Source organism: Nematostella vectensis, chromosome 8 (assembly GCF_932526225.1).
Source record: "Nematostella vectensis chromosome 8, jaNemVect1.1, whole genome shotgun sequence".
Lineage (NCBI taxonomy): Eukaryota > Metazoa > Cnidaria > Anthozoa > Actiniaria > Edwardsiidae > Nematostella > Nematostella vectensis.
Window position 1 is genome coordinate 3,047,298 of NC_064041.1, and position 12,307 is coordinate 3,059,604.

Genomic DNA, 12,307 nt, shown 5'->3' on the forward strand with positions numbered 1-12,307 from the left:
GATTGAAGTTGCACTTTCGCGTTAAATAGCGGCTGAAAAATAAGAAAAATCTTTTCTGAACCAAAGTTTTCTTATTCGTATAACTTTATTAAAAAAAAACCCGAATACCCTCTCAACGCGCTTTTGAATCCATGGCGATTTAGTAAAGAACACTATAATAGAAAAGAGGAAATCGTGAATAATCGAGCATTTCTTTTATAAATCTTCTTTTAGTCTCAACCAGACACCTGTTCTAAGACTCTTAAATATTTTTCAAAAAAAATATCTTACATCATTTTATGACTGTCTTGTAGACATTTTTGATAAGCGTAATAAAATCAGATCTCTAAAGTTGTTTTCACCTTTAGCGCAATTTCTATTTCAAACGAATCCTAACCCCACACGTTCTGTTTTTCAGTAATGACTGGACCAGGTTCTTGCGCAAAGATTCTTTTTGAAAATTGGTTTGAAAAGCAAATGTAAAGAGACAAAAAAAAAATAAATACTGAATAAACTTAGCGATATGCTCATGAACTGGACATCGCTAAGCCTCCGCGAACTAGAAGAGCTTAACACAAAATCCTCAGGATGAGCGAGGGTCAAATATTTAGTATGGTGAGTGGGTCATTGACAGCTGATAACACCCCTTTTTTGTATTAAGCAATTATGAGAACAAACACTAAATACGTAAACGGAGAGTTTGAGCAGTGTCTATTGTATCATTGTTTACAAGATACTTAAGTAAAATTTTACCGAAGAAAGCTTTTAGTTAGTTATAGACATGGAGAAGCTCCTTTGTACGCAATTGGTAAAATTATTAAATATCCCATACCCCTTCATTTGTCATTCATTTTTGTGTCATTCCGTACCATTATCCATACTTTACCTTTCTGACCCCCCCCCTTTTCCCCCTATACACATTCTCCCTACTAACCCCCCCTGTATCCCTCTATCCATCCCAGGTTCCATGGTACGAATACCAGCTTTTAACCAACATCATATGCTATGGAGGTGAGGTGGGAAAAGGGGGAGGGGTGCAGTATGGTACAATCAACTCGCAGCACGAAGGAAGGGATGGTGGTAAGGAGTATATTTTTGTTGGTATGAAAGTTTGGCTTGGTTTGTTTCAGGGTCCCTCCACTTTTAAGTGTCCCCCTTACCCCCTAAGTTATTGCACGTTTGTTTATGACGTATCCTGTTCTTTGTTTAATTCGGCTTAAGAATCGCTGCACCGAAACACGTCTCGCTTTTCCTTCAGGCCTCACAGATGAAAACAGCTCACCGAACGATAAAGGTAAGAATGCAAAATATATTTTTAAACAAGGATACATTCATCCCAGAACATGTCCTATTGCCCACGTTGGTCCGACAGTGTCATTTTGTTTGCCGCATATAGCATAATATTGATTTATCTCTTCCGTTTTTTTTTTATGTCATAATTGTTCATAAACATCGCTAAGTTTACTCAGTATGTTTACTGTTCTAGCCTAAGGTACATTTGCTTTTTTAACCAATCATTAGACAGAATGCTGGCGCAAGCACCTGGTCCAGTGAATGGCCATTTCTGAAAAGGGCAACGTGTGTGTTGGGGCTAGGATTCGTTTGATCTAAACATTACACTAAAGGTGTCTAAAATAAAGTTATAAAGGGTTATAAAATGCTTTTCTGTGGGGGATGGGGAATATAAAGAGTTTTAGAACAAGTGTCTATACTACTGTACTCGATAAAAATCACTCACTGGTTGAGTCTAAAAGAATATTTATAAAAGAAACTCACGATTTCCTCTTTTATTTTATAGTGTTCTTCACTAAATCGCCAAGAATTCAAAAACGCGTTGAGAAGGTATATAAGCTTCCCCTTTTTTCTAATCAATGAATCGTTTGCACGGGTTTATTTCCACTTCCTCCTCGTTAAAAAAATTAAACGAATTGCACTACAAAATGTTTTCACATTTGCATTACGCGCCAAAAAATCTATAAGATATATTTAATGTTTTTTTCCCCACAAATAATGTAAAGATTACCAATTGGTAATTTCTAGCATAAAATCATGTAGGATGACCAGCAGACCTTCATGCAGTCCTTGGGACGAACTGATAGATTTGTGACTTTATCACAGTTTTAACTTTCAAAAATATCAATAACATCCATTTTATTTATATTCTTGTTGTATGTATGTCGCTAGCTGGCCCAAAGTTCAGCCTTTGCTACCATTGGTTTCATTAAACGATTATTGATTTGATTAGTTGGGTTGAATTATAGTTCTATCAGAATGACAACTGTTTTCTGCAAAGTTGAATGAACCGTCATGGCTTGTCATTTTTTTTATTTTTCGCCTACTTAAGAGTCCCATTCTATAAGAAACGTTGGATTGCAGGCAAAGAGATGTAAAATTATACTTGATTTTATGCCTTGATATTTTTTTAATAATAATTTTAACACATTTCTTTTCGAGTGTGCTATAACTTGTATCGGCCAGAGCATGGCTACGCCTTGGCTGGCAATACGTCTTTTCTCTTTTCGGCTTTCTTTGAAATTTTGCATTTCTTACTTCTATATCATTGTTTTGTTTGTAAACAGGTGCTTTAATAAAACACTAAAAGTAATTTGGAGATTGTTTATCCAATTTGGGTCCAGATTGTATCGTCCTATTTTCCAATGGAAATTATAGCTATAAGCGCACCTAGGTTTTTCGGCGATTTAATATTATGATAGAATAATGATTTCTACTTAACCCCAAAATAAACAAATAAGGAATTTTTATAGCTCATTTTGCATGATAATACAAAATTTTCGATGCATTTGCCATTTCCTGACAAGTTCTTTATTAAGTGGTTAGCTATTTTAGGACAAGTGTTTATTTGAGAGTTTGTGCTTGATGGACGGTTCTCGTAAACGCATCAGCAAATTGTACTGAAGGAATCTTCTCAGAACGTCATTAGTGAGGAAGGTTTTTCCAACGATGACTATTTTTAGCTTCATGAAAAGGGGGTCGAAACTGAAATTGTCACTAAGCAAATCATATCACATGGGCATTAGGTCTTTTTTGTGCAAACTTCAAGTGCAAACGGTAATGGAAAAGAGACTGCCGGTTCCCAAAATGATTAAAAGATACATCAACTGAGACTTTTTAAAATCACGTCTGACTCAGTTTTGCCAAGAAAGTTTTTTCCTGAAGTAGCATTCTCATTCTCGCATATTCTAACAAACGTCTTTGCGACGGACAGTTGGACATTTGACATGCCATTATCTGAAGATAAGCGTTTTTGGTTGGTATGGTATAAGAACTTTGGTATGGTGCGGGCCGTTCTGGCAAATGAAAAATCAGTACCTAAAGGGCGAGCTTTTTCCCGAAAGTACTATCATTTAGCTTGGAAGAAACCTGGCTGTGACCAAACAATCGTTTCCTCTGAAAGGAACCCTAAAACTGTTCAATACTTAACCGAGATAATTCTGTATAAGATAGGCAATCTTATAAATCCATTCTATACATCACCTTGATTGGAAAAGGGAAAATTAGAAAATAAAACTTGCCGAGACATTAAAGGTGCTTATACTGATAATCTATTTTATTTATTTTTTGGGTGACAAAAGTCATAAACATGCGTATCGTTGCTCTACGGAGAGGTTAAATTTAAAGTTGACTTAGAGATGTATTTTATTTTAGTTTTTGACAGAATTCACTTTTTCGGTATATTTTCAAGCTATCGAGAAAAAAAATTACTTTTATTACCCGCCAACTAAAATAGGGTATAAATCAACACAAGGTTGAAAAGGTATGTGAAACGCCTCTGTGAAACAGAGTAGTTGCGCTGACGTTTCGAGCGTTCGCCCTTCGTCGGAGCAAAAGAAAAATGAGTTTCTTTTGCTCCGACGAAAGGCTAACGCTCGAAACGACAGCGCTGTTTCACAGAGGCGTTTAACATACCTTTTCAATATTGTGTTGATTTACCTTGTCTTCACCATGCCTACGCAGACCATCTAGTTTTCCTACAGCCTGCCTGTTATCTTTTCTAGTTATACCACCTGGAAATAGGCTAGTTATACTATTAGAACAAGTGTGTTGCGAACGCCTTAAACAGTTTAACAGGAAAGAAGAAAAAACAATAAGGAGAAAAGAAATGTACTCATCAGAGCGTTAACCTAATTATTTTTCAAGTCCTCACCTGATTGGCTAAGTAGTATTCAGAAACTAGCAATCCTAGAACTCGAGGCGAATTCCTTAGGCCGGACCAGTTCAGGTTGGTGCCGCTTTACGTTGACAAGTAAGGTTGATCTAAAACAAATCCCCTCAGCAATTTAAATTGGTTGCTATTCATTTTCCCAAGGTGGGTTACATCATAAATTCCGTCTAAAACAAGATTTACAAGAAATTCACCAGCTCCTGTTTTCTATTTATAGTGTTCTTTGCTGGAATGCCAAGGATTCAAACGCGCGTTAAAACTCAACTCCTCTTTTTCATCAATAAAGAAATGTTATACGGGTTTATTCCCACATTTTTCTCAATACAACTGTTAACTGAATCGCTCTTCAAAATATTTTCAGTTCTATTATACCCCCTACAAATCTATAATACATATTTTTCTGAAGAAATAGTGTGAAGATTAGTTTAAAGATTCCGATTGGGAATTTCTAGCATGAAATCTAAGTAATATAACTGTAAGAACAACAAAACTTCAATTCATAAAGCTATCGTTATTTTTCAGCCCCTATTCTTTGCGAGGGAGTCAATACAATCGCGACATCGAAGCAAAAGCTACGAAAAGAACTCCGCATCTCGTATCTAAAAAAGGTAAAACCCCAAACGATGGGATGGGCCTTTCCAAAACACGATTCGAAGCCAATGCTTATTCTTCTGATTCCAAATGATTTCACATCCATGCTACTTGATTTCCAAAGGAACATAAATATGATTTTTCAGTAAGGGGACGGAAATAGTACTACTGAAAATCGACCTAAAACCCTTGTCAGTAGCGGTGAAGAATGCAGCCAGGTGCGATAAGTAGCGTAAATTGCAAAATTCAGTGAATCATCGAATCTTTAAGGCCCATGGGATGGGATGGGGCTACAAGAAAGCCATATGTAACAAACAATTACCCCCTCCCCTCTTTGTCACTGAGCCAAACCCCCCCTTTAGCGAAAAGCTAGATTGCTCGTGTCGTACGATATTAAGAAATGGAGTGATATCAACAATTCGATTCGAACCTTGGTCTCCAGTCTTTATGCTACTTTAAATTTGATTCGAAAACCTTTTTTCCAGCGCTTTTATGCGAGTGTGAACAATTACAATCGCGACATCACAGCAAAAGCTACAAAAAGAACTCCGCATCTCGTATCTAAAATAAAGGTAAAAGTTAGATAATGAGATGGGCCTTAATTCCCAAGACACGGTTCGCATAATTTCAGATCCATGCTACTTGATTTCCAAAGGAACACAAATATGATTTTTGAGACAAAAGTGTTCGTGAACTGGTCGAGTCTCGGTGGCTTTTTTAAGGAAGAGTATGTGCTAGGGTCAATGAACGTATTTTTTTCGTTTGTTGTCCATAGCACGACCTGTCTCACTTCTGCACTATATACAGGGGAAGAACTTGTGTTGGCTTGACGAAGGTATGTAGCGAATAGATGTCTTTCTTTTTAGCAAATCTTCATTACCATTTCACACTTGCCATCTACTAGAACACGTGTTCTAGTAGATGGCAAGTGTTAATATGTCAGTTTTCTTTTGTGTATTTTAATATACAGCGGACAGATCGTTCGAGTTTTGAAAATGTTTGATATTTTTGCTAGTTATAGTATTATATATTTTGTTTTTCAAATGATGAACCTCTAGTACAAAAATCCTGACATTACCCTTGGGGTCTCGGGGAACATACTTTTTAGATGTATTCCTTTCTGCCTATTTTACAGCCGAAAGTGTTGTTGCCCGACTTCTCAGAACCGAAAAGGTTGCGCAAAATTACATCTGTGATAAAATATCTTAACATGTTGATGTGAAATTCTACGGAAGCCCAGCGAGGCCACTGCCCTATTTGGTTTCGGATTTCCATGTTTTGCAAACAACATCACGAGTTTGTATTTTGCTTTTGCGTGTTTGTACTTTGCTTTTGCTAGTTTGTATTTTGCTTTTGCAAGTTTTTTCTTTGCTTTTGCGAGTTTGTATTTTGCGTTTGCGACTTTGTATTTTGCATTTTGCGAGTTTGTATTTTGCTTTTGCGGGTTTGTATTTTGCTTTTGCTAGTTTGTATTTTGCCTTTGAGTTTGTACTTTGCTTTTGCTAGTTTGTACTTTGCTTAGAAATTCTACGGTGTTTGACTATTTCTACTTCCCTCGGCAGAGATACCATACAAAAGTGATGGCCAACGCATCAAACACGAATCACTCCCGCATCTACAAGCACAGCCCATTGCCAGTCCATACAAAAGCTACATTCGCGGCTGTCGTGTTACTCTGTGGAGCGATAGGATTTATAGGCAATACGTTAGTGTTAGTTTTCGAGAGAAAAAAACGCAAAGCTGCAGACACACCTTCAAAGCGAAGGGCCTTCGAGCGATCGCTTACGCTGTACCTATTGAAGAGCTTGGCGCTTACGGATCTTTTGTGTTCGGTAATAAACCCTCCTCTATTTTTGTATTTGATGAACGGAAACCACACAGCAAATTGGCACTGTGTTGTAAATAACATTCCTGTATTTTGTTTTCCTGCCATGACGATCTTGAATCTTGTTGTCATCAGTCTAGATCGCTACATGGCGGTTTTCCACCCTCTCCGAGCACTCACGCGCGCCTTCGCAAAAAAGCTTGTGATCGCTGCGTGGATCGTGGGCGCAATTCTAGCGGTCATCCTAGCTCTTCCGGTCAGAAACATGTATATTGAGCTAGACGGCAATGTGTATACGTTCTCATGTATAGGTAGCAGCAAGGAAGTGTGGGAAAAAGTGGATTTTGGTGTCATTACCTTACTAGTTTACTTGGTACCAAACGCCATTATGTTTTACACGGCTGCGACCGTATCTAGGTTTCTACGCAAGAGAAGCCGTGACATTCAAGACTCCGCAAATATCCATTCCAACAATTCTCAGGGCAGACGTTTTAAGGATACCAAAATGTTCATTAATGTCATTTTTGCATTCTGTATACCATACTCAACTTATTTCGTCTATAACTTGGTAAAACGCTTTGCAGGGTTAGAATTAAGTTATGAGCTCGAGTTTACGATAAGGATGTCAGGTTGTGTACTAGCGACATTCAATAGTTGTATTAATCCAATTATTTACCTCTTTTCTTATAAAGATTTCAGAAGAGAGCTTAGGAATAGAATATGCCCTCGGCAGGTCGTGAATGATGAGAGTAGACAAAGGCAAGACCTATACATGGCGGGCAGATCAGAAGGGCGCAATAGAACCGGTCCAAGCTTGCCAAATATACCTGAACAAGAAAGAAACACTATTGAGACAAGGCTCTGAGCATGCATGGGCCTTAAGCTTTCCAGAAACACATTAGGGTAGATACAGCCTTATTATGTATAATGTTATTCTCATAAATAAAATACGTTGTTTCTCTTGTTTGTTTGTGATCTTTTATGAATAAAATCCCCACAGGTAGTATCTAAATTCTAAAAAGCACTCGGCTATGTTAACATATAACTATATCTGCATTAATTTTGACCTAGTCATTCAAGATAGGAAAACCAGGCATACCACCATAATTAACCATCATCAGTATTGTTATCGTCTTCAACAATATTTATATCGTCATCATTACCACCACCAACAGCATGATTGCCACTGGGATCATCATCATCATCCTGATCATTTCCATGATCACCATGATCGACATAATTATTGGCGACATCATTGTTATTCCCATCATCATCATTACCATTACTAAACATCATCATCATAACCATCACCATTATCGTCATCATCTTCATTATTACCATGATTTCCATCATCCTTACCAACATCATTATCATCGGGTTGGTACAGTATGTGGATCATATCAAGAAAATTCAGCCAAAAAATGTCGTTTTTGCCATACACTTCCATATAAGGAAATTAATATATTCCTTATTTGGAAAAACTGCACGATTCTTGTTATTTTTAAGGTTACCGAAGCCAGGTGCTTGGTAAACTTTATGACTTGTTATCAGAAAAGAAAAACAGAGACTGTGACCATCTTTAGTCAATGGAGAAAGTATCTGAAAAGAAACTAAAAGTCCTCGGTACCAGTCCCTCAAAACGACAACGTTTTCTTCATAAAAAACCTAAAGAGCCTAATATTTTCTTTCCCTTCATATGAGATCAAATGACTCAGAGTCCGAAAAACTTTTTTACCCTGCTAGCAGAGGCTTTTCCCTTGTATCTCTCTTTACATTGGCTTGTTTATTCGCGATTCGGTGTGTGCGCGGTGTTTTGTTCTTGATACAAAAGACAACTCTGCTACGCGACACACACAGACGCAAATGACTACGATCCTTTGAGTCACAGAGGAGAAAGCTTTGCTCGCATGATGGATCGTTTTGCTCTCGATGCTCTGAAGTTTGTTTGGGTATAAACGGCCAAAAGTATGGAGGTTTTTTTTAAACATTTTTTTTCATTTGTAAAGAATTGGTTTTAACTTTTTTTCTCAATTATTTATAAACTTATTTTCCTATTCATTTTTTTTTTAAATTTATTTTTTCTTATGGACCTTTTCAACTTTTTTTCTTCTTACGAGTTATTTTTTTATAAATGTGGACTTTAAAAGCACACTAGCATACACACATTGGCACCAGTCGGGCCAAGACGGGACGCTAGCACAGTCTTTTACCCGTGCTAGCTGTGCTAGCTGTGCAAGCGTCCCGTCTTGGCCCGACTGGTGCCAATGTGTGTATGCTAGTGTGCTTTTAAAGTCCACATTTATGTATACATACTCGCAAGGATAGTTTGGCTATCCGACGGAGTTTTAGACTAGCAAAGGTCGCATGCGTGATCCGCACAATTGGCATCACGCTAGCCCGGTCGCAGCTCTAGATCCCACATGTTCGAAGCAGCTGAATTTGTAAACCAACTTTTATAGGCAAAAAAATTGTGATGGAAAAGAACAGCTCTAGGATATCAGAAGAGATGAAACTTAAGTTGGTCAACTGAGCAGTCTCCCGTTTGTACAAAATGATATCAGGTAAGAAAGAAACATACTTAACTTTAAGCTTACATATAAGTAATTATATACTTACTTATATAGCCCTATATAGCGGAACGACATCTGGGGTAGTGAAAAGCAGTGTTTAATCTCATATATTAGGGTTTACGGAGATAAGTTTCATCTTTACTTAAAAGCTAAACGTCAATTTCCCCTTATTGTTTTTGTCTTTTGAGAACTTGATTGAGTATTAACAGTATAGTAAAACTATATTTGTCGACTAGAAAATAAAAAAGCAATTTACAAGTTTAAACGATATAGATTTATTGATTTCTATTCTATTCATTTTATTTTTTGTTTTGGGTTTTTTTGATAAAAATGCTGTGTGTTTGCAAAGAATAGTGAAATGCTTTTAGGAAATAGGTATGAATGAAACTGTTGAAATGTAGTAATATCCATCAAAATAATCAATGGCCATTTACTACTAATACCAAAAGTTTCAAGTTCATGTTAGCTAGAATATCCTACATTTTATTTTAACGAAATAAAAAGGTTGGGTTGCTTTGTCATGTCAATGACTGTTTGGTAGCGGTGAGCGGCTGCACGGGCGCAAGTATCTACTAAATTTACATACAATTTCTGCATGGAGTTATCAAAACATGCTTTTACTGAATCAACAAAAGACAGGAAAAGTAATTAAACATATGAGAGCATTTTTTTTGTTGAGACGCAATTCCAAAATTAACTTAATATAAAAAAAAAGAAAAACATAAAAAAGGACGCAAACTGCAAACCGTGCACCGGCATTACCGGCACTTCATTACATAATCTTGTATTATGATGCAATAATTATTTAAGTTGTCTTTACCATAAATCATGACGCTCATTTTAACAAATTGATAATTTTTTATTACCATAATTCACCTCAAATATCGATGACCTTTGACTGTGAGTGTCCCTCCATTTCTTGTTTTGAATCTCCCGCGTAAATTCGCACTGAAGCGAGGCTTTCATATTCAGATTTTCCCGCGAACATTTAAAGGTAATGATAATTAAACGCTTTTGGATAGCAACAACATTCACATCAATTATATTCGGGATGCTCTCCATCTTTTACATCACCTAGATGTAGATTTACAACAGATATCATAGTTTGTATAGAGTACTTATCAAAGTTTCAATTTTTACTCCAGTTTTTATTCCAATTAAAAAACAGTTTTCTAATGCGTTGAGTTTGATCTAAAGCAAAACTAGTTGATTAATGAAAAATAATGTTCTTTAACCAATTCTGGGTCTTAAGAATTCCATTAGACATGTTTTTGGTAACGTAAAGAACTCCGTTCACTGATAATGGATGTTAGTTACATAGATACTTAGCGTCACCTTCGTTGCAGGCTGTGCTGCTTTTTTTTTGCTACTTACTATTTCTTACATAATTCTCTCAGTGAAGTGCGTATTTCAATAGAAATACACATTAAGGTGGCACTTGCATAATCTAGCCTAGCATAATCGGTATGAAATGTTACCATGGCAGCGGTTGTTACGTTAAGAAATGTTTTGGTAACGTAAAGAAAGCCGTTCGCTGATAATGTATGTTAATTACATAGATACTTAGCATCACGTTAGTTTGCAGGCTGTGCTACTTGCAAATGCAGGTTTACAAGAAAATATTTAAAACGCCATACAATCTCTTTATTTTCCTTGAAGTTTGTATATAAGGCATCGGTAGACCCAATATAGATCAAATCTTACATAAAAACAAATGAATAACAACAATATATGCGACTTTTCAAGTATAAACGGTGTAATTTTGGGGTACTTTGGGGGTAAATTGTCGCAACGGTCGCTATGGAAACTCGTACACTCACACATTCATCATATCTTGAATGGGATTAGTTACAACTATTCCTTGACCAAGTTTTCACTAAATTACTTTGTGCTACGGCACGCTATGATTGGATTCGTTTTTAAGGGGCTTAGCCAAGTAAAAAGAGGGGGACCATATGGGTGCCGCGTTTCAGGCCCTAGCAGTATGATGTCCCAATGTTCGATTAGTGCATCGTGCCTAAAATTGTTCTTTAGAGATGTAGCAATAATTCTATGATAACAGATTGCTTATGTACTACATGTGCTACGTTTTCCATTTTCTAGGCTAGTTCTGGAAATTTGCTCCCCGACTATATATTATGAACCAAACTCCGGTTACTTCTCCTCTTCGAAAAAAGAAAACAACTGTTCAATTTCAATCACCTAAAACGTCACTAGAAAAGCAAAGACGAGTTTTGTCTTGTTTGTGGGATAAATTTCAAGACATCTGAGCAGGCGAGTTTCTTCAATGTAAATATCGCACAGTTGGACTCGATCAGCTAATTCCAGAAGAATATGCAAACGCTGTAAACGGAAAATTCACTCATTAGTCAAAATAAAGAAAATTTTGAATGAAGATGAAGCATTGAATGGCCTCTTTTATAATTCGCCGCGTGATATTTCTACGGGGACGCCATTTCGAATGCGCTATACGATATACGCTTCACGCATGCGCTAGTCATTGTGGGCTCAAATAGTGGCCAGTAATTAATGAACGGAGTACATACGCCCTGGATCTCCCGTCCACGATCGTGGACGGCGGTTTGATCAAAGGAACTAGCGACCCATGACCCTGCGAAATAAAGAGAAAAGAGGACTATGCTAGCATGGAAGAAGCATCTACATGAACGCTATAAAAATATACTAATTTTGTATGAAATATACCGATAAAATGAATTCTTCATTGTTTGTGAACGTCAGTGAACTATTAATACAATATTCTCGAATCCTTTTACATACTTTAAATTCCTTGCTCCTCTCTGCCTTGCTCGGGGGCAGAACATATGATATCGCAGAAATGCCCGAATATAGATAAATATACGAGATTCTTGGTCAGGTACTGGTAAAACGACAAAGGAATAACTTCTAAAATTTTTGAACCGCATATCGAGGGTTTTAATGAAGTTTTAACAAAGATGTAAAATTTGAAACAATTTATAGACTTTCTTTTTTCGATCTAATGCTTGGTCGTTCGAACGGCTGGCTTTGAACAAATAAAACGCTTCACGTCATTTTTTTACTTCATTTAATTACATTTAACAGGGACTGATATTAGTTTGCTGAAGTTCTTGACACAACTGTCAGCTCTTCTGTCAATTCCCATTAATTTTTTTTGGTGAT

At 36.8% G+C, this 12,307-nt stretch overlaps 2 protein-coding genes across 2 annotated transcripts; both read left to right on the top strand.

The window, feature by feature from the left end:
- Nucleotides 1–295: 295 nt before the first annotated feature.
- LOC5502806 lies at nucleotides 296–5,975 on the top strand. The gene is made up of 7 exons (XM_048731527.1): nucleotides 296–594; nucleotides 942–990; nucleotides 1,238–1,273; nucleotides 4,685–4,770; nucleotides 5,239–5,325; nucleotides 5,529–5,588; nucleotides 5,889–5,975. Exons 1-7 carry the CDS (start codon nucleotides 568–570, stop codon nucleotides 5,973–5,975), a joined length of 432 nt encoding a protein of 143 aa, XP_048587484.1. The 5' UTR covers nucleotides 296–567.
- Nucleotides 5,976–6,319: 344 nt separating this feature from the next.
- Nucleotides 6,320–7,542, top strand: LOC5507435 (allatostatin-A receptor). The gene has a single exon (XM_032376093.2). It carries the CDS (start codon nucleotides 6,334–6,336, stop codon nucleotides 7,441–7,443), a length of 1,110 nt encoding a protein of 369 aa, XP_032231984.1. The 5' UTR covers nucleotides 6,320–6,333; the 3' UTR covers nucleotides 7,444–7,542.
- The last annotated feature ends 4,765 nt before the right edge of the window (nucleotides 7,543–12,307 follow it).

Bases quoted from the DNA above. Each gene is read 5' to 3' on its own strand.
- LOC5507435 (XM_032376093.2), top strand. From the start codon at position 6,334: ATGGCCAACGCATCAAACACGAATCACTCCCGCATCTACAAGCACAGC.
- LOC5502806 (XM_048731527.1), top strand. From the start codon at position 568: ATGAGCGAGGGTCAAATATTTAGTATG. The intron at 991-1,237 runs GTGAGGTGGGAA...CTTTTCCTTCAG, and splicing joins CAACATCATATGCTATGGAG to GCCTCACAGATGAAAACAGC. The intron at 1,274-4,684 runs GTAAGAATGCAA...GTTATTTTTCAG, and splicing joins CAGCTCACCGAACGATAAAG to CCCCTATTCTTTGCGAGGGA.